We start from the raw sequence: 21,822 nt of genomic DNA on the forward strand, positions 1-21,822 counted from the left end.
TATTATTTAATGTTATAACAAACAACGATAAATTCTAATTAAAATGTAAAAGCCAAACTTTGATGTATATATATATATATGATATAAATATTTATGGAATGAAGAAGTGAGAGAGAGAGAGTAAAAGCCTTAGAATTCAGTAGGTGAATTGTTTAGATGAAAAGCCAATTAAAGTGCAAATGCATGGAAATGTGTTCGATATGTCGGGACCCTTAGACCCAAGGCATACACAACACGTTTCTCCAGAACAAACCATTATTATACCTCTTCACGGTCAATGTTTGAATATCAATCAAATTGAAAATCACTGACCGCGAAATAAACACAACTAAGCCAAGGGGAAATCGTTTAAAGTTAATCGAAAATTTCCAAGAAAAATAATATACAGAAAATTGTTTTAAAATTACCAATTGAATATAGGTAATAAAAATTATTTCACATGAGAATTTGTAAGTATATAGAAAGAATATAATAATAAAAATTTATAATATGAATATTATTATTGTACGATTAGAATAATTGCAAAAACTGACCTTTACTCTGCAACTATTACACCGAACACTGGTTCTTCACACTGAAACCAAAAAAAAATGTTAATTTAAAAACAGTTTATGATTATTTAATATAAAATCATTAATTGTTCATACTAAATACAATTTTTTAATTACATATTTAACAAATTTACGAAATTTTTTTTTCATATTTTATAAATTTAATTTCTGTACGTAACTATTTTTTTCTTACTTTTTATTTTCTCGTTTTTCTACAATATTTTTTACATAAAAATCAATTAGGTGATATGGAATAAAATAAATAAATAATAAATGTTTCATGAATAAAAAGTCAATAAAAAAAATATTTACAGAGAAAATAAAAATATTGTTACATTTTTTATATCGTGTTGGTAATATTACTACCCTACAGAAACAAAAAAAAATAGTAGTAAAAAATTCAAAAATTGCTGTCAAGTTAGTGAAACGTGAAATGGAGTTGATGACATTGGCGGCAAGTGCCGCCCATACATTTTCGCAATATGCCGCACATGCAGCAAGTTTACATGAAATCGAATCATGTGAACGGATATGGACCGAACGAACATCCAAATTACATTCGCATAACGAGTGACGTAGTCAATAGTTTCACTCTGGAAACAGGTGGACATGGACAATGAAATGACCTTTGAAAATCTCAATCAACTATTATTTCACTGTTTTACATTCATATACACAGAGTACGAGTTTTTAGTGTAAAAAAAAGTTAAAATAAAAAAAAAATATTTTTTTTTTACTTTATACAGACATATCCCTCTCTCTCTCTCTCTCTCGCTCTCTCCCTCTGATAAGCCACTGCATCGAAAGCACTTGAATTGAAAGATGTGCTTGTATGCTCACGAGAAAAACTCAACAACATGTCCTGTACTTCCCTGATGTATAAACCTTTATACACAGATATCGAATTCCAGATAAAATGATAAAAAAAATATATATTACACGCTCTAAATCCTACTAGAAAAAAAACTATCAATGAAGCCGGGGAAATTTTCGTTAAAATACACCAAATATAAGATTATTAGTCAAGTTATTGTAGAAAAAAATTTTTTTTTGCCTGTGAATATAAATCTTGGAAATTTAGATAAAAATTTCAAATAAATAAAATAAATAATTATAATAAACATGAACTACAATCAATCATTATTTTACAATAGAAAAATATAAAGATTTGTAATTTGATTGTAAAAAAAGAATTTTTTTAAAATATTTACCAAAAGAATTTTGATGTTTTTTAGCAAAAGGTGAATAATTAAAATTTACAAAACCTTCTGCAATGAGATAATTGTCATCTTATTGCAGAATGACCCTTATTGACTTAAATTCTGAGGTTACATTCACTTTTTCACTTACGAAATAAGACCTAAATTTTTTATTTATTTTCCTCTCTAGATCAGTATAATTTTTTTTGTTCATTTTTATTATAGGAAAAGTTTTTAACAAAATAAAAAAAATATTTTTCTATTTTCTAGAAAAAAATTTTTCTGATTTATCCTATAAACCTACATATTATGTACAAAAATATACAGAAAAAAAGTATGAAAAATATATTTAACAGTTTTTATAAAACTCTTATCCTTAAAAAATTGTAAACTTTTATTAAACAAAATATTTTTAAACTATAAAAGTTTTAATAAATTATAGTCCAATTCCTTTAGACAAAATTGAATTTAAACAAATTTTACTACATTTGTAACTTTTTAAGTAGTGTAAGTCGAGCATATAGTCAGACATGATGCAAATTTATAACGAAATAGAAGCATTGTTATTTTTAAGTAGTAAAAACTAATTATAGTCAGATTAAGATCCTGAAAGTTATATTGTAACTATTGAAGTGGATTTTTAAGTGGTGTAAGTCGAGTATATAGTCAGACATGAAACATATTTGTTCTTCAATGGAAACTGAATTTTTAAGAATTAAAAATAAATCATAGCCAGACTACTATGCAAAAATTTGTATTGTAACAAATGAACAGGATTTCCAAGTAGTATAAGTCAAGCATTAGGTCAGACATTGTAAAATTTGTTATACAATAGGAAAAGTTTTATTTTTAAGTAGTAAAAACTTATTGTAGTCAGACTACTATGCAGAAAGTATTGTAACAAATAAACTGGATTTTTAAGTAGTTTAAGTCAAGCGTATAGTCAGACATAATGTATATTTGCAACTTAATAGGAACAGTGTTAGTTTTAAGTAGTAAAAACCAATTCTTGGCAGACTACTATATAGAATATTTAAAATATAAAAGTTTTAAAAAATTATAGTCCAATTCCTTTAGACAAAATTGAATTAAAATAAATGTTACTGTATGATATTTGTAACTTTTTAAGTAGTGTAAGTCGAGCATATAGTCAGACATGGTAAAAAATTTAACAAATTTGTTACTGAATAGAAGCAGTGTTACTTTTAAGTAGTAAAAAGAATTTCTAGTCAGACTACTATGCAGAAATTTGTATTCTAACAAATAAAGTAGTTTTTTAAGTAGTGTAAGTCAAAGATATAGTCAGACATAATGCAAATTTGTTACTAAATAGAAGCAGTATTACGTTTCAGTAGTAAAAACAAATTCTACCTAGACTAGTATACAAAAATTTGTATTGTAACAAATGAAGTAGATAAAAATGTAATAAATAGTTATAATAAATATGAACTACAATCAATCTAAGCAATCTTAGAAAACGTCAAAAAATTAAAATTTACACATTGTTCTGCAATGAGATAATTGTCATCTTATTGTAGAACGACCCTTATAGACCTGAAGTGAAAAATCATATTCGCCTTTAGTAGAAAATCGCGTCTTATTTGCAAAAGAAGGCAATTTTTTTCTGTTTGTTTACTAACTTTAAAACGAAATGAGAGTCAAATAAAATATTTATTTTTCGTATCGTAATTTAACGAAAAAATATTTATTTTCCTCTTCTATAAAAATTCGCGTTTATTTTTCAGCTTAAAGCAAGCTTAAAGTTGTCAAAATTCTTAACGTGTCAGGTACTTTTTCTTATTATATATATATATATATAAAACCCTGTGCTCACAAGGATTCCATGACCACTTTCTTTCACTTTACTGTTATCCCCGATCCATCTTAACCTGATCTCCTTTTATCCGAACATATCCTGACAGTGGCACAAAACCCTATGTCGTCTATCGTAATCAAGGTATAGAATCATTGAATTAAGAATCCAATAATCGGAAATTCTTAAATGCCTAGCGATTTTCTATTTTCTTTTTCTGTCGTTAAATTTTTTTCCTTTTTTTTTCTTTTTTCTTTCTTCTTTTTTTTCGTCTCTAATCGTACTTACAACACAACGAGCAAGTATTCTACTTTGTCTTCCTGAACAGCCATATAACCCAAGTTTTTTTTTGTCTTTTTTTCTTTCTCCTTTTTTTTCATTCTCCTCAACCACTTTCTCCACTTTTCTCCACTCGCCGTATTCCCAAAATACATTTCCAACAGTGAACGACCACAATAAAGTTGGTTTTATTTTTACTAGCGTTGAACCAAGTGCCCATACCGTATTTCCTCTCGGGATATTGACATATCGAGATGTCCCCTGAAAGATCGCTTCTTCCTTCTGCTTTGCTATCAATTTTACACCAAATCGAAAAGTAATTTAGAAATGCCATTTATATACATAAAACCAGTTTAAATTGATATTTACTTAATTAAATTTTTTTTTAAAAATGAAAATAAAGATATTTTTTTGAGGGACAAAAATTCAAATGTTATAAAAATGTTTTTTCAATGTTACAAAAATTAATTTCTCTTATTCTAAAAAAAACTTGTCTCTTTTTGTGGTAATTTTAAACGTTAAGAAAAATATATTTCAGCTGTTGTACATAAAAATTGTCTTAAAATTGAAAATTTTAATTCAATTTCAATACAATTTATTTGAAAAAAATTTAAATTCTATTTAATTAGAAAAAATTTAAGCTCAAAATTTAATTTAAAAAAATTTAAATTCAATTCAATTCAAATTTTTTCTTTGTGGGGAATTAATGGAAATTTTCTTTTCAAATTTCAGGTCAAGTTGACTTGTGGACCAAGAGCAGCAATGGCTGTGAGTGCAGTTTTAATTCGTCCAGCAAGGATTGTGCTTGCTGCGTTCCATCCGGCGGTTGTAGTTGCGGTGCAGCTTCACCAAACAGATGTGCTCAGTGTGGCTTAGAGCAACATTGTGCCAACAGTAAGTTATCATCAAAAAAAAAATTTCTATTAAGTAAACAAAAACACATTTCATTTCAAGTTCTCCTCAAAAAAAAAAAAAAAATTTCCCTTAAATAAACAAAAACTGTTTTCACTTCAAGGTTTATAATTCATAAATACATTATTTAGCAACACTTTTTTAGCAAATTAATAAAAACTTTCCCTCAAAAAAAATATAAAAATCAGAAAAATAAAGTTGTAATAAAAATTTATAATAATAAAATAAATATTTAATTGAGAAATTGTTTAAAATAATTAAATCGTTTGAAAAAATTTTACTAAAATTTTGTGTATTAAAATTGTATTAAAATGTTTTAAATTATTTCTAAGAGTTTTTATTATAAAATGTTTGAGAATAATTTGAGCTAACCAATTTGAGCTAAATATTATTTCTTTAAATTACTGCAAAATTTAAGAAATATTTAATAACAAAAAATGAAATATGTAACAAATTGAAAAACATAAAAATTTAAAAAATTCAATCTATTTAATTAAAAATGTGCATTAAAAGAAGCGTATACTCAAACTGATTAAACTAAGGATTGAAATAAAGCTAACAAAAATTTTTTACACTTTTAGTTTTAATTTAAAGAAGTACGCTGACGACAAACAAATTTTTTTGTAATTCTAGAAAATTAATGAAACATTGAAGAAGAGAATATTAGATAAAAAAAAGGTAAAATATATTTTTGAGTTTCCAATTTTTACATATATGTATCTATATTGAATATTGAAGGAAAATTTAGATACATCTTTACTGTAAACTATGATGAAATTCAATATATAGTTTTATATATATACGTTTAATGGAGAATTTCTGTTATCACGGATAAAATTCATTTTACCGAATTTACATTGATTGCAATTACAAATTGATTTAAAATGAGTGGCTACAAATGGAAGTAATTATCTTCTCAATTTAACTCATTTAATCAAAATGAACCCCTGGTAAAATTAGTATGAATGCTTTGAGGTTAATTAGGAGCCATGTTACAAATTCTAATGCATTGTCATAGTTTCAAATAAACTGTAATCAGAACAAAAAGTTTCGATAAACATATTATTAACATTAATTATATTCAATTTATCGGCAATATTTATTTGTTTACCAGTTAATTGGTAAACAGCAATAAATTGTTTCATAATCTTCGTTAACTACTTTTATTTAATTTTATTATTAATTATGATAATTATTATTATTATAATAATTATTAGCAGCTTTATTTACACTATTTTTTATTATTATTAATATTATATTATTAATATTATTATTACTTTCATTATATTATTAGGCTGGAAAAAACATTTTTTAATACAAAAATAAGTAACCAACCAAAAAAATATCTGAATTAAACTTATTATGTATTGAATCAAAATTATTATGTTCAATTCAAAAATAATTAATTAAATAATAAATAAAACAGTGTTACAAAATAATAATTAATTACAACGAAAATTAAACAAAGATAAAATCAAATATTACGAAAATTGATGGAAAAGAACTGATAAAAACTATGAAAAGAGTTGGAAAAAAGTGATTAATTTATGTGAAAGCAAACTTCAATGGTCAGCTTTTAAAGTTTCGAGAGTTTTCGAAAAAAAAAATTGAGAGAGGAGAGAAAAAGTGAAAAAGTATGTGACGACTTTTTATATAGAGATATATATCTAAAGTAAAAAAAAAAAATTATTTTCTGTCTTTTCAGTGTGCAATATAACTTTGGACAGCAGACAATTGTTCAGCAAATCAGATCGTGGCTTTGGACAAATAAAATCACCTTCACTACAAGGACCCACAAGATGCACCTATAAATTCATACCAGATACTGGCCAACGAGTTGAACTTCAAATCTACCGAGTGGTATCGATTGGAAAACACAATGGAACAGCGTAAGTGTTTTATTCTCTCAGCATTTCATATATATAGAAATATTACTCAAAAATCCCCATCCACCTTTTTCACTGATCAACTATTTTTTTATTCTATCTTCAATTTATCAACAAACGAGAGGGGAAAAAATCTCGAACCACTTTCTGATTGATACTATTAATAATTTTTTACAATATTTATCAATTTTTAAAATATATGACATCTTTTCTCTATTAAATTTCTATATTATTCAATTATTAATTATTATTATATAATTTTTAATTATTAATATTATTAAATTGTTAATTAATAATGTTATTCAATTAGTTATTTATTTTTAATATGATTCAATTATTAACTATTAATTAATAGTATTGAATTCTTAATTATAAATAATATTGAATTATTAATATATTATATTATTATGAATTTTATTATTATTATTATTATATAATCGAGATATTCTGTCCTCACGTGAAATTAGTGTTTTTTGACTTTAACATTGTTCTATTGTTCGAATGGTTATGTCAAAAGTTTAACAGTTAATTTCTAAATAATAAAGTAAGTGAAGTAAGAAAATCGGAAAATTTAACACAAAGTAGTAGTTAAAAATAGAATTATTAATTAAATGTCAAAAACACAATAAAGGTACATTGCCATTTAAAAAAAAATTGGATATATTTATTTGTTTTGTATTTAAACAATAAATTTAATTCTCGTAATTAAATTCTGATAGGAATTGATTTTAAAAGAAATTTTAGTTGAAATAAATTTTTTAAAATAATTAGAAGCATTAAAGTTGAATTTTTTTTAGAAATAATTAAAATTTAAAAATCTTTTAAGGGTATTTGAACCATTAAGACGTCACAATTTTAAAACGCATGTTTTGCACAAATTGTGACGTTATAATAATTAAAATGCCCTTAAATTGAAATCTTGAAAATTCTAATTGCTTTAAAAGTATAATAATATTTAACCTATAAAAAATAATAAATTCAATTTCCTTAAAAATTAAAAGTTTTCAATAATAATTAAAATTTTTTAAATTAATTGTATTTTGGAAGAATTACAGTTCGAATTTTTATAAATAATTAAATTTTAAAAGGTTTTACATTGAAAATATTTTTAAATTTCAATTCTTGAGGACAAATAAATAACAATAAGTATCTATTTAAAAAATTATTTTACAAAAATGATTTTGTTATTTATAAAGATAATTGGAAAATATTAAAAACAATAAAACATTCATAAAAAATGTTGGAACAATAACGTATATTTATAAATATTAGGACCTAAAAAAATATTTTAAAAAAGTATTCCTAATATTTCCACGAAATATTTACATAATATTGACAAAACAATTTCCACTATTTGCGTATTTTTCCTTCCATTTTAATAATAATAATAATAATAATTTCAGCCTTTTACTTCGAAGCGAATTCACCGGAAATGAATTATCAGGTAGAAAAAGTGAAACCCTATATATTTATGTAAATATAGCTAGTAATAATATGTAACTGGGTGTGAATAGAAATAAAGTGCCGGTGTGTTTGTGTCTGTGTGAAAAAGGAAAATGAGGTTTAAGTTAAATTTCTTCGATGAACGCGTCTCTCAGTGTCGATAGCCATTTCAATTTGTCATACTTGTACTATAACGGGCGCTACTCAAGTTTCTTTGGCGGGGATCGAAAAAGAAAAATTACACTTACGTTATTTCAAAGTTCCCTTTCTCTTTTGTCTCCTTTTTCTTGCGAGCATTATTCCGCCGCGACAAACCTCTATTGAGGGAAACTTTTTTCTAATAAAAAAAAATTACACTCCCACTTTGGTCAACTATAAAAAAAACTTTTTGCAATTTTTCTTCGACATTACTGGGGCGATGTAAAAAAGAAAATAACTTACATCGAAAAATGATGCTACTTTTTATTTTGACAATTTTTCAAAACTTGAAAAAATTTCTTCGACATTTTGAATATTTTCCGTTGAGAAAAATTACAATTGGATTTCCGATAAAATTCCGAATTATGTTCCAAATTTCTTTGGCATTTGAATAATATTATTTTCATAGTATTAATAGTATTAATAGTATTTTAATATCTGCAGAATTCATCACAAGTAAATAAAGAAATTAAACGACAAAACTACTATTTTTTTAAAAATATATTTTGATTTTTGAATTTCAAATTATTCCAAAAGCGAAGAGAAAAAATTGTGAAATATAGCACAAATAACAGAAACGTATTAGAAACTATAAAGAAATATAGAAATTCAATTTCACGAAAGAAAATACTATATCCATGTGTTTACGAACATTTGAAAAATAAAATTTTCTGCAAAAAAAAACAAACCAACAAGGAAAATGTTATAGCTTTATAGCTTTATTAGAGAATCATGAACTTCTGTTCTCCAAAAATGAGCCAGACAACTTGGAGCCAATGTTTGCAAAAATGAAAAAGGAGAAATAGAGAATTTTCAACCCCGCTTTTCTCTCACTCTCTTTCTCTCTCTTTTTCTGGATGGAAAGTGCTTGGCAATGGTTATTGCACTTTCGTATCTCGATATGTGCTTAACTATAGTTCCTCTCTTATACTCATGATATGGGGCATATCGGTAAAAAATCTAAACAGTTCTGGAAAAGAACCAAGCGACATAAAGAGAATTGCAAAACGAATAAAGATATTAATCAAATAAATTAGTTTCATTTAAAAAAGAAGATAATATAATAAAAAATGTATATAGTAGTTGAAAATTTTACTAATTTAATTAACAGACATTTATGATAATCATTCACTGATTATTATTATTATTATTTTGTATCATAATTTTCTTAATATATTTAATCTAAGGAAAGTTTACTTAACATTTAAAAAGTGAATCAATGAAATTACTGAAAAAATAAATAAAATAATAAATATTTTATTTATTCCTTCATTAATTCAAATAAAATAAAAATTATTTCAAGATAATAAAATTCATTCAAATCAAAAAATACATTTTAAACTTGGTGTTAATTTTAGTTGCAGTAATCAAATTCTAAAGGATGACGAGAAAAAAAGAATTTTTTTCAAATTTTTAGAATTTTTTTTCAAGCTGCACCCAGAGATATGTTTTTTTTTTAAACCAAATATAATTTATTGATGGTAAATAAAAGTATAATGTTTAGGTATTTACATTTTATAGTTTTTATTTTATTTTTACAAACTAAATTTTTTATTTACTTAAAAAAAATTTATTTACTTTCTTTTAAATAAAAATTTTATTTAGGACAAATAAAATTTTCATTTTAAGCCAATTACGATGTATTTGAAAGAAATAAATATTTTAGTTGGCTCACAGTCAAATATATCTTTTCCCTGGGTGTGTACATTCACATTAATTTAACATTACTGTCACATGACGTGAGAAAAAAGCTTTCGAAATAAATAGTAGGTCATTTTATATTTTGAATTACATGAATGATATTAGTGCATTTTTATACAGAATACAAAACTTATCAAACAAAACATTGTTTTAATAAAATTATACCCAAACATTTAATTATTTTCATAAATAATAAAAATTTCACAGGAATTCAAATATTTACAAATTTTTTTTATAAGTTTACAATAATTCAATTATTTTCAGAAATAATAAAACTCATCGCAAAATTTCAATTATTTTTAATACAATTTTAATCGAATTCCTTGAAAAATGTAACTATTCGAAAAAAAATTTGATGGAAATTCGTCAAAAGAATTCAATTATTTAAAAATTTGTTAATAAAATTCTTTATAAGAATTAAATTTCAAGAAATATTCAATTATTCAATAAATAATTTACTTTTGTATTTAAATAATTGAATTCTCGTAGAATTTTCAAATAAAAATTGATTTGAAAATTTTTTAGTTTAAATTTTAAATAATAGTAGAATATGAAAATAATTTTTAAGAACTTGCAGTAACAATATTCTTATAATATAAAATAATGATTTTAACACTCGATCCTCTTGAATTATTATAAAACATAAAGAAGTCTTCGACTCAGAGTAATCGTTATCTTTATGTTTTACAACAATATTTAACGTTGATTAATTTTAAAAAGATTTGAATTTGAATGTTTTGAAGAATTTCAATTCCTACGAAGAAATAATAATAATTAAATATTTAAAATATTTAAAAAAGAAATTATTGTTTCGAATAATTTTACAATTTAAATTATTTAAAAATAAATTTAACAGAACATTTTTTTCAATAAAATTTTTTCCTTTATTTCCTAATAATTTAAAAATTTTCAGTTTCATTTTCAATTAAATTTTCTAATTGACTAATATAATTTATAAACATTGTTATCCTTTATTTTTAAAAAACTTGGAATTTTATTAAAACAATTGAAATTAAGAAATAGAAATTATGCAAATTATTTCTTTATGAAAATTGTGAATTTTCTACAAAAATATTAAAAAACGGGAATATCTAATGTTTTTCTTCACGAAAGAAAAAAATTAGTTTGTAAACAATATTTATGCATAAAATGAGTATATTTTCTACTTCTAAATCAAAATTTTTTAACAATTAACAATTTTCTAGTACTTTTTTATAAATAAAAAGGAGAATAAAATAATTTAGATCATTCGAACGCAATTTGTTTTAGAAAAAAGCATATAACAAACAAAATGGGTATTTTTTATTTGTTAATCATAATTTTTTTCAAATTTTCTAATTTATAATATTATTATTATAAATCATGAAAAAATACCTGCATATTTTCGATTTGTCAAACAATATTTTTTGAAGAAAGAAAACAAAAGCATTCACAGAAACTATAACTTCAAACTGCGGACAGAATGAATAAAAGAATACGGAGATTAATATAGTTAATTTAATTTAATAAAGTTCTCATTATTATTAATTATTTCAGATTATCCTGTTTAAATATCCAATTTAGATAAATCAGATTTCGTAAAATTGGATTTAATCAGACACTATCGAATGCATCCTCCATTTAAAATCCTTTTTCCTTTTATCAACCTACGGGAAATTCTGTTTTTTAAAATTGTTAGTCTCACAAAAGCGTGTATATGTGAAAAGGAAGTAGTGGGGTGGAGGGTCAAAAAAATTGAACCTTAGTCAGCCAATCCTTAGAAAATGAGAGAACGGAGTCCCAGAATAGGTGGACAAAGCTCTGAACAGCTTTTACGCCAAGTTTGGTTGACTTTCGAGGACTCGAGTTCGGCACCTAATATTGGATGCCGAAGCACGAATCCTCTCTCTCCTTCTCACTCTCTTCGTTGGTCCGCTTACCTTATCCTCGAGACGAGGCAATTAGGTCACTGCTGTGTGAACATGCATTTCATCTAACGACAGTTGAAAGCCTTTTGGCCCCTTCACTCTGATTGGGAGAATTCAACCCTTTTCAATGCAAGATTCGAACAAAATTCCCTTTTCATCGCTATAAACTGAAATTCAATTTTTATTCTCCTCTCCCTACATCTCAATTGATTTTCTAATGTACGTTTTCTTTTTTTTCAACTTGTCTATAGAGAATAGCCATCACAACTGACCAACTTACACCTCACGAAATTAAAAAACTTTTACCATTTTCTTTTGTGCTTTCTCTACGTGAAACATATAATAAAAGAAATATTTTCATTTTATATATTAAATTTCGAGAAGTTTCACAAAAGAAGATAAATACAGAAAGAAGTATCTGTTGTAATAAAAAATTAAAAAGATTAAATAGAATCTTTTGTTATTTTTATTTATTTTTACTTTCAAGTGAAAGTGAATTTTATAAATGAATAAATGAATTTCTGTGAAAAATTTTGTTATTTCTGAAAATAATTGAATTCTTCATACGAATTTTATAAACATTGTTTTAAAAAGTCCACTATATTGGTTTCACCATTTTCAATTTTTCAAATCTGATTTCAATCACTTATTAGATTCGGATTTAGCATGACAATAACTTTCGAAAAGTATTGTTCAGTTTAGGGTATGAAATTCAAGAAAATTTTATCAGCCACTGTAATTTATGAAAATCATGATTAAAATTTTTACCAAACAGAGGATTAAAAAATAATTAATTTACAATTAATATTTTTATTTTCCGGAAATATTTCTCTTTAAAATTCAATGATAAAAAAAATTTTTTATGGAAAAAAGCAAAAATTCTGTTTATCTTCTATTGTATAATTGAAAAATTAAAATCTCATTATTCCGTGTCGAAAAGAGCTGAATTTCACAATTTTTTGTTTTTGGTGGAGTTTATGGGGAAGGTTGAATGCGCGACGTTATGCGGTTGTGGGTGTGAGTTAAAATTACGCCACTCAGCTGAATACTATTAAGTGGAACGTAGAGTAGAATAGCCCAAGGGTGATGGATGATCTTAATTTGAGAATGATTACCATCAGCTTTAGAATTTGTATGAAAATCGCTCAAAGCTTGCTTCTTTCACATGATGGTGGTGGTGGTAGTGATGGTGGTTTCCTATTTGCCTCAAAACTCTTGAAACCCAATGACTATACTATGTATAATTTTCACTCCATACTTGTCGAGTTGCATAGTTAAAAGCACATATGGACGTTTTCGACAAATATTACTCTCGAACCACAAAGTGAGATCGAGCATCACGCCCTTTTCGAAATTAACATATATAGGTTTATATTTGCATTGAAAGTACACTGTGACGAAATGGTTAGGTACTATCATTATTATTTGTGAAAATTGTCTCATTGTTTATGAATGGTGTGCAATAAAGTACTGTGTAGGAGAATACTTCAAAAATTAATTATTTAAAACAATGTTCATAAAATTCTTATAAAGAATTCAATTATTTTCAAAAATAACAAAATTTTTCAAAGAAATTCAATTCTTTTTAAACATTTTAATAAAATTTTTCGCAATAATTCAATTATTTTCATAAATAATAAAATTCTTCTCAGGAATTCAATTATTTTTGAAAATTTTAATAAAATTCTTAGCAACTATTCAATTATTCTCGCATAAATAATAAAATTCATCGCAGGATTTCAATTATTTTTAATACAATGTGACAGGATTTGCTTAAAAATGTAATTATTCATAAAAATTTGATTTCAGTTCCTCAAAAAAATCAATTATTTAAAAAAATTGGTTTTTTAAAATTCTTTGGAAGAATTCAATTATTTACAAAAATATTAGAATTTTTAACAGGAATTCAATTATTATCAAAGATTTTAATAAAATTGTTCGAACGAAATCAAATATTTTAAAGACAATTTTAATTTAATTTTTTTTTTTAAATAATTCAATTATTCTTTTAGATGTTAATAAAATTCTTTGCAAAATTCAATTGTTTTTATAAATAACAATATTCATCATAAGAATTCAATTATTTTCAAAAGTAATAAATTTCTTCTTGGAAATTCAATTATTTAAAAAAATTCTAATAAAATCGTTTTCAAGAATACAATTATTTTCATAAATAATATAATTCTTTTTAGGATTTCAATTATTTTAAAAAAATTTTTAATAAAACACCACAGACATTCAATAATTATTGTCAAAACTTTTAATAAAATTCTTTGAAAAAATTTATTTATTTTTAAAAACTTTACAAAATTCAATGATTTTTAATATCTACTATTTTCATAAAATTTCCAAACAGAATTCAATTAATTAAAAAATTTTTGTAAAAATCTTCGTAAGAATTTCATAATTCTTTATAAATAATAAAAATTTATCAGGAATTTAACTATTTAAATTAGAATTTGCATAAAATTAGTAGAAAGAAATCAATCTACGTTTATTTTTTATTTATTTTTTTTTACTTATTTTTCATTTTTCTTCTACTTACATTTTTTATTCTTTTCTCTTCTTTTCTGCATATATTTTTTATTCTTTCTTTTTCTATTTATTACTCTTTTCTTCTTATTTATACATTTTATTCTTTTTTTCTACTTTTTCCCCTATTAATATTATTTATAATTGTTTCTCCTCTTTGTATTACTTTTTTTCCCCTAAATACACGAGATCAATATTTTACCCAAATGTGGAGGGAAAAAAAGAATAAAATTAAAAATAATTAATTTCCGTCTCTCATCTGTTGTATAATAATAGAAATTAGAGGAAGATGAAATTGCCAATAATATTGGTCTGCAATTGTTAAAGATCACGTGGATGAAATCACTTCCATTAACTGTCACATTAATCTCGTTTTGATCGATTCTGTCAGAGACGGTTCCTAGTTGACGTGTAATTTCCATTTTCCCACCTATGCACATCTTCCAAACGAGTCACCGTACAATTACTCATTCGCTCGGAACTCGAGAAACATTTCAATTTCGCCAACCAGCTTGCCGAAGACATACAATAATTATGGTCTGCTTCATCAACTGAATTTCAATTTCTCCTTGAAATTCGTTACTATTACTATTATTATTATTTGTATTATTATTATTATTATTATTATTATAATTATCATCAACAATTAGTAAGACTGGGACAAAAACAAGGAACACTAAGTGCAACAATAGGAAATACAAATTAATTTCATTTTCATTGGAAGTAAAATAAAATGAAATAGGAAGAAAAAAGAAAATTATTTACATTACAGTTAAAAGTTCAATTAGAAAATCAAATCAAAGAAATTAAAAAAAATTTGTTAATAAATATTTACTATTTTATATAAAATAAAATATTTTTTTTTTGAACTGTTTAGCAAAATTCTTTTATTTTTTAATAAATGGAAATATATTTGTAAAAAATGAAATATTTTCTTGTAATCACTTCTCTTTTTGCTTATCAAAATAATTTTTCTAGGCAAAAGAAATTTTTTTTAATGAAAAAATTATTTTTTTCTAATAAAAAGAAATGAGGTCTCAAAGAAATATTATTTCGCAAATAAAAAAAACGTTTTTTTTATAAAAAGAAAATTTTGCAGGTATATTAAAAAAATTAATTTAAAATTTTTAATATTAATTTGAAATTTTAAATTTGTTAGCTTTAAGTTAAATTTTTTAATATTTAAAATTTTTCTAATAAAAGACTAATATTTTCTTTGTTCTCAATTTTAAAAAGAAGAAAGATTGCCAAAAATTTACTTTTAGTACTAAAACTAAAATTTAGAAATGTTAGAGAAGTATGAGTAAAATTTCATTTTACTTCTAATAGCTTAGGAAACAATTATCTTTTCTAAAGAAATATCTCATATTTTCTTCATCATTGGATAATTTTTTCCTAATAAAAACAAATACCACTTTCTGCATATTATTTATTAAAAAAATCACCTTTTCCCTAGGAAAAAATTAACTTTCTCTAATAAAAAATAAAAATCTCAATTTTCCTTCGTAAAAGAAGAGTATATTTTTCAGTTTTTCCTAATTAAAATACGATAATTTAAAAAATAAATATTCATCCAAATACAAACCAAACTCACATACATATATTTGTATATTAAAGTAATTTTTCTCATATATGATAATTTACATAACGCACGAAAACATCAAAGTTACAGTTCTAGCATTATTAAATAGCTTCAAGCGTTTACGTGAAACTGTTTTCCAAGAGAAACATAATTAAAACTCAGAACTCTCGAAAATTTGAATTCCAAAATCAAAATTATAAAAAGATTTTACTGATGCTGCTTAAAAAATTTTTTTTAAGTCTTCAATAAAATTTTGCTAAGTTTGAATACTATTTTATATTTACCAAAGAAAAATACAATTTAATATTTGATTTATTTAACAAATAGATGGTTGGCTGGTGGAAAATCGATGCTCACCCTCTATATGTATATATATAAGCTAAAGTTGTTTATTTACTTTGTCTATTGAATTGTTTTGTTCTATCGCTAACACACGCGTGCTGAAGAAAAAAGAAAAAAAAACTAAGCAAAGAGATAAAAATGGGGAAAACAAGGCACAGGAGGAGTCTCTCGATTTGATTTAATTGATCGAACAGGCGTTGTCGCAGGAAACCATTGCAAAGCGCGAGTCCTGCAAATTTCAATGCACGTAATGTTCACAGAATCGTGCTAATAAATAATGGTTCCATTGTTTCGTATACCGAGAGCCATTGGTAGTAAAACCGTAGTTTCGTCGCTCTACTCGCAATATTTATATATATATATGTATATATAAAAAGAGAGAGACAGAGAGCTCAAATCGTGTTGAAAATCATATTCGTTCTTTTCACGTAAATTTTTAAGTCTTATGTCGAATCCAGTTTTCTGGCACATAAAAGGATTTCAATTTTTAATATTAAACGAGAGAAAAAAAAATTGAAACAAAAATCAATTCCCATTCACATACAAATGCAGATTCAGTGTTTTTAATCTATTGCTTTGCAAATTTTCCCTCTCTGTGTGAATATATATATGTATATAAAAAAAGAAGTCTACTGCAATATTGAACCAAATATACTGAAGTTGTATCTTTCTGTGAAATTTTATTCTTTTAAAGTTTCGCCAAATATTTGAAAATGGGACAAAAGCCAAAAAGAAATAAAAACAATGTTTAAATTCACGGGAAATAAAATTTTCACTGATGAATTTTTCTTAAATTTTTAGATATTGAATTTGATTTATGTTATTTTTTCAAAAATCGATAAAAGAATTTTTTTTTATAATTTAAAGTTGACAAGTTTATATTTAAATATATATATATGAATAAAAAGTGTTTTTTACTTTTGTTGATGGAAAAATACGTGAATTTTTTTCAAACTAAAATGAGAAAAATAAGTCTGTCAGGAACTTGATTTATCTACTAATTTAAAAATTTTAAATACCCTTAATGTCTGACCAAAATTAATTTACACTACTGATTTTAAATTCCATTGAAATTGAAGTCTGACTAAAATATAATTTCACTACTAGTATACTAAAATTCGGAAATTTTAAAAAGTCTTACTGAAATATACTTTTACCATTAGTACTAAAATCCAGAAATTGTAAAAAGTCTGACTAAAATCTACTTATACTACTAGTACTAAGATCCAGAGATTATGAAAAGTCTGACTAAAATCTACTTTTACTACTAGTACTAAAGTCCAGAAATTATAAAGTCTGCCTAATTTCTACTTTTGCTACTAGTACTAAAATCCAGAAATTAAAAAAATTCTGACTTAAATCTACTTTTACTGCTAGTACTAAAATCCAGAAATTATAAAAAGTCTGACTAAAATCTACTGTTACTACTAGTAATCTACTCTAGAAAAATAAAAAATATGTTTACAATCTATTTTCACTATGTTCCCAGAAAAAAGAGACTACTAATAATAATAATAACTTTCAGTAGTGTAAGTTAATTTTAGTCAGACTTTAAAAGTATGCTAATAATATTTGCAGTTTATTTTATTTTTTTATTTTATTGTATTTTTTACAGTTCTTTGTTTTATAAATTTTTTTTCATTTTTTTCATTTTTCATTTTTCATTTTTTTCATTTTTTTTTCATCTATACTCAAACAAAAATTATTAATTTTTTGTGCAACATAATAATACTAGTTGTAAGTAGTAAATTTTGTTCTTGTCAAAAATAACAATTTCTTGAAATTTTAGTCTTTTTTTCTTTGTAGTAGTGGAAGAATCTATTAGTCAGACGAATTCTATTATTTTATATTTTTATAATATTTTACACTAAATTTTTATTAAATCATTTATTATGATCTAAGTGGTACAAGCGATTTATGGTCAGACCTTCCTAATTTTTGTATTTTTTACTATCAAACAGTAGAAGTATTTTTTAGTCAAATAAATCTTGTTAATTTTTCTCTTAATTTTGTCTTAAGTAGTGTAGGTCAATTATAGTCAGACTGCACATTTTTTCAATTTTTATCATCAATAGTTAGGAAATGTTACAGCCAGACTAATATTTCTTTAAATCGTGATTATGGGTGAAAAATTAAAAAACTTTAGTAGTGGAAGTATTGTTTTAGTAAGACTTTCCAGTTTTTGTACTTTTAGTCCCAGTAGAGTAATAGCTTATTTTAGTGAGGCAATTTTTTTATTTACATTGATTTGATTTTATATTCAATTTCTTGCCTAGTAGTATAACTCAGTGTAAGTCAGACTTTTAAATTTTATTCGTGTCAATTTAAGCTTCAACGCTTTTTAATACCTCGCAGTCCAATTGTAATTTTTTTTAAGTAGTGCAAGTCAGTTTTAGTCAGACGATCGAAACATTTTTTATTTTTCTATTAAAGAACGAAGCAAAAATACAGAACTCAATTTTGATACCAGTGCCAAAAAAAATTGTAAGATACAAATTTTCAAAAAGTTCTCAAAACTTTTTTCCCCATCCATTAGAAAACATAAACATGTCAAAAAATGTGTTGCAAAAGAAAACTTACAATTTTTTTAATAAACAAAAATATTGAAATTAGAATTTTCTCTTTCAAAAGACAATATTTCGCTTCAGAGATTGAAAAATGATGCAAAAAAAAAAAAATACAAAATAATGAAATTCAAACTAAAAATATCATCTTTTTATAGTTAAAAGGAGTAAATTTTCCTTTTTTTCATAAATCTCATGCGTTCAAAAAAAGGCAATAAAATAAATTGCGAAACTCTGGCAACAGGTAGACTGTCAATTTAGAGAGGAGAATTTCAGTTTAACGGTATATTGCAACTCTGGCTTTGAATTGAATGACGAAAGTACTATTAGTGGCCTTTTGCACGCTTTAGAACTCAATGGCAATAGTGGATTCGTGGTTTTCGAATATCCGCAATGTTCATAGACATTTTCGAAAATTTACCCTTAATGAGAAATATTTTCTAATTTGTCAAGAGTTCACTGTACTGATGCAAATTCATTGAAACTAATTTATTTTATGCTGAAACTGAATTCATTTTGTGGAGTGTTTAGTAATCAGTGTTTTATTGGTGTGGTGGGGATAGAAAGAAGAGAGTGATGGAGGGGGAGGGGTGGGGGGGTGGGTAATATAACTGGTTCAGGAGTTTTCTCTTCTTTGCCTCGTGTAGTTCAGTTGGTTTGTTTCATCGAGAGAATTTTCACGAGCAGTGCTTGCTTTGTTTTAATGCAGAAAGTTGTTCTGAATGCATCAAAAGTTTTCCAAAAACACGCTTCTCTGGCAGACCAGACACCTGAAAATAACGTCACAAGCACTGTGTTTGTGTCTTGTTAATTGTTATTCATCCTAGATATTACACATTGTTTGTATATATGTATATATTGGGGGTATTTCTATGCAATAAACTACTTCCTCTCATGAACACATTACGTAAGTGTGATTGCAAAACTAGGAGTTACTGATTGCGCAACATTCACTTAGAAATAATCAACTTGTTTTAAAATATTTGTGTCTCTCCGTCTCTCTATAATTATTTACTATGTTTTAATGGAAATGTATTCTGAAACTTGTGTTCGTAATTTTTTTAAATTATCTTCAAACACTGATATTTAAAAATATTTAAAAAAAATTAATTTTGCAGATTTAATTTCGTAAAATTGAAATTATCGAATATTAGATATAATAGTAATACTTTTCTCTTAATAATTTTTGCTATTTATTAGTCAAATTTACTAATTCAGAAACAAAAAGTCAGTCACTGATTTAAATTAATAAACATGTTCATATTAATTAAAATTCAGAGAGCATAAAATTGTAGCAATTATTATTAAAGAAATAAAATAAAATTAGTTCCTCGCAATCCTAAAATTATCGACTACCAAATGACATATTGAGATAAAAAAAAACCAACCAAGCGATAGGGGAAAAAAGTGTTCAATGGGAGCAAATGACCCGAAAATACACGCAGATAGAACATACATACGTCTAAATTGTATATATAGTATAAAAATGTCGAATGACCTGGTTTTATACAAAATATATTTGACCTCCAGCAAACCAAACGATGTACACTAGGTACGAAATTGTTCCGATCGTTAGAAATTTGATTTCACGCTCACCGAATTCAAAACATCGTCGGACGCACACGACAGCATAAACGTGAGGCACAGTATGGAAAATGGCCAGTGTTATGCAGCTACTATAATACTATATATGTATATAGCCAACTGCACTGGTAGATACGATTTTGTGAGTACCGAATAACGGACATAGATCAACGCATGCAGCTTTCCACGATCCTCTACTGAGCTTGCAGTGTGTCGATGTTTTAATAAAGCACAAACTCAACTCAATTATTCCAAACATTACGGTTGTTCAGATTCTCGACATTCATTTACCTAACGGAACTATGTATACACGGTTTGTTTAAAGTCTCTTCATTATTTCTGCTAAACAACAAAAGGTAAAATTGTATGATTATAATTTTCTTCTTTGATTGCGCTAAGCACTAAGAGGAATAATTGTCTGAATTGAAGCATTTTATTACTACTGATAAGCAAAAATAAGAATGACACCAAATTTGTCAAGTCCGACTAAAATTGACTTACACTACTTATGATAAAATTAGGCAAAAATTTAACAAATTAATGTTTAAAAACAATTTTTTTTTAGTGAAAAAATTAAATATACATTTACTACTAAGGAGAAATTTTCAGAAATTTTTACTCTTTAAATAAGAGTAATACAAATTAGGATTTCAGGGCTTAATGATAATAATAATAAAAACATTTATTGTAAATATAAAAATTCTATTAGGATTCAAAAATCTTTATGTTCAACAAAGCACATGTTTTTACTACTTAAAGTTAATCTACGAAAAAATGTTTAAATCTTACTGAAATACATCTCTACTATAAAAAGCAAAATTTCAAAAAGTCTGTCTTTCAAGAAATCTAACTACAAGTATCTTCTTTCTTCAAGATAGAAATTTCAAAAAATTAACATAATTCGTCTGACAAAAAAATCCTTTTCTACTAACAAAAAAACTAGCGAAAAAAAATTCCTTCTTACATTCATTTTGAATAGAAACAAAATTTATTCCAAACCACTTTAAAATCGATGAATTTGAAAACACATTTTCCTTCTTCTTCTTCTTCTACTACTACTACTACTACTACTACTTTTTAAAGAACAAAAGTTTAACCTTATTTTTTGCGATCGAAAAAGTTTTGTCAAGGATTTTCTGTCTCTCTCTTTCGCTCATTCTCATTTTAGAAATATTTTTCTTCACGAGACTCAATGTGTACATTGTTATTTAAAAATTTTTCCATCTATTGTAAAATTTCTTTTACAAATTCTTTTCTTTAAAAATAAAATCTAAACTAAAATTTCCTAAAATAATAAATATTTAAAATTAAATATTAACATTTAGGCGT

At 24.7% G+C, this 21,822-nt stretch overlaps 1 protein-coding gene across 3 annotated transcripts in view; it reads left to right on the forward strand.

The window, feature by feature from the left end:
- LOC122498345 (cubilin-like) overlaps positions 1 to 21,822 on the forward strand; it is a 247,097-nt gene that overhangs the window by 110,090 nt on the left and 115,185 nt on the right. For all 3 annotated transcript variants that reach the window (XM_043606030.1, XM_043606029.1, XM_043606031.1), the window contains 2 exons: positions 4,575 to 4,736; positions 6,460 to 6,643. In XM_043606030.1, coding sequence (XP_043461965.1) covers positions 4,575 to 4,736; positions 6,460 to 6,643 — 346 coding nt within the window. The remainder of the gene's footprint in view (positions 1 to 4,574; positions 4,737 to 6,459; positions 6,644 to 21,822) is intronic.

Source organism: Leptopilina heterotoma, unplaced genomic scaffold (assembly GCF_015476425.1).
Source record: "Leptopilina heterotoma isolate Lh14 unplaced genomic scaffold, ASM1547642v1 Lhet_148, whole genome shotgun sequence".
Lineage (NCBI taxonomy): Eukaryota > Metazoa > Arthropoda > Insecta > Hymenoptera > Figitidae > Leptopilina > Leptopilina heterotoma.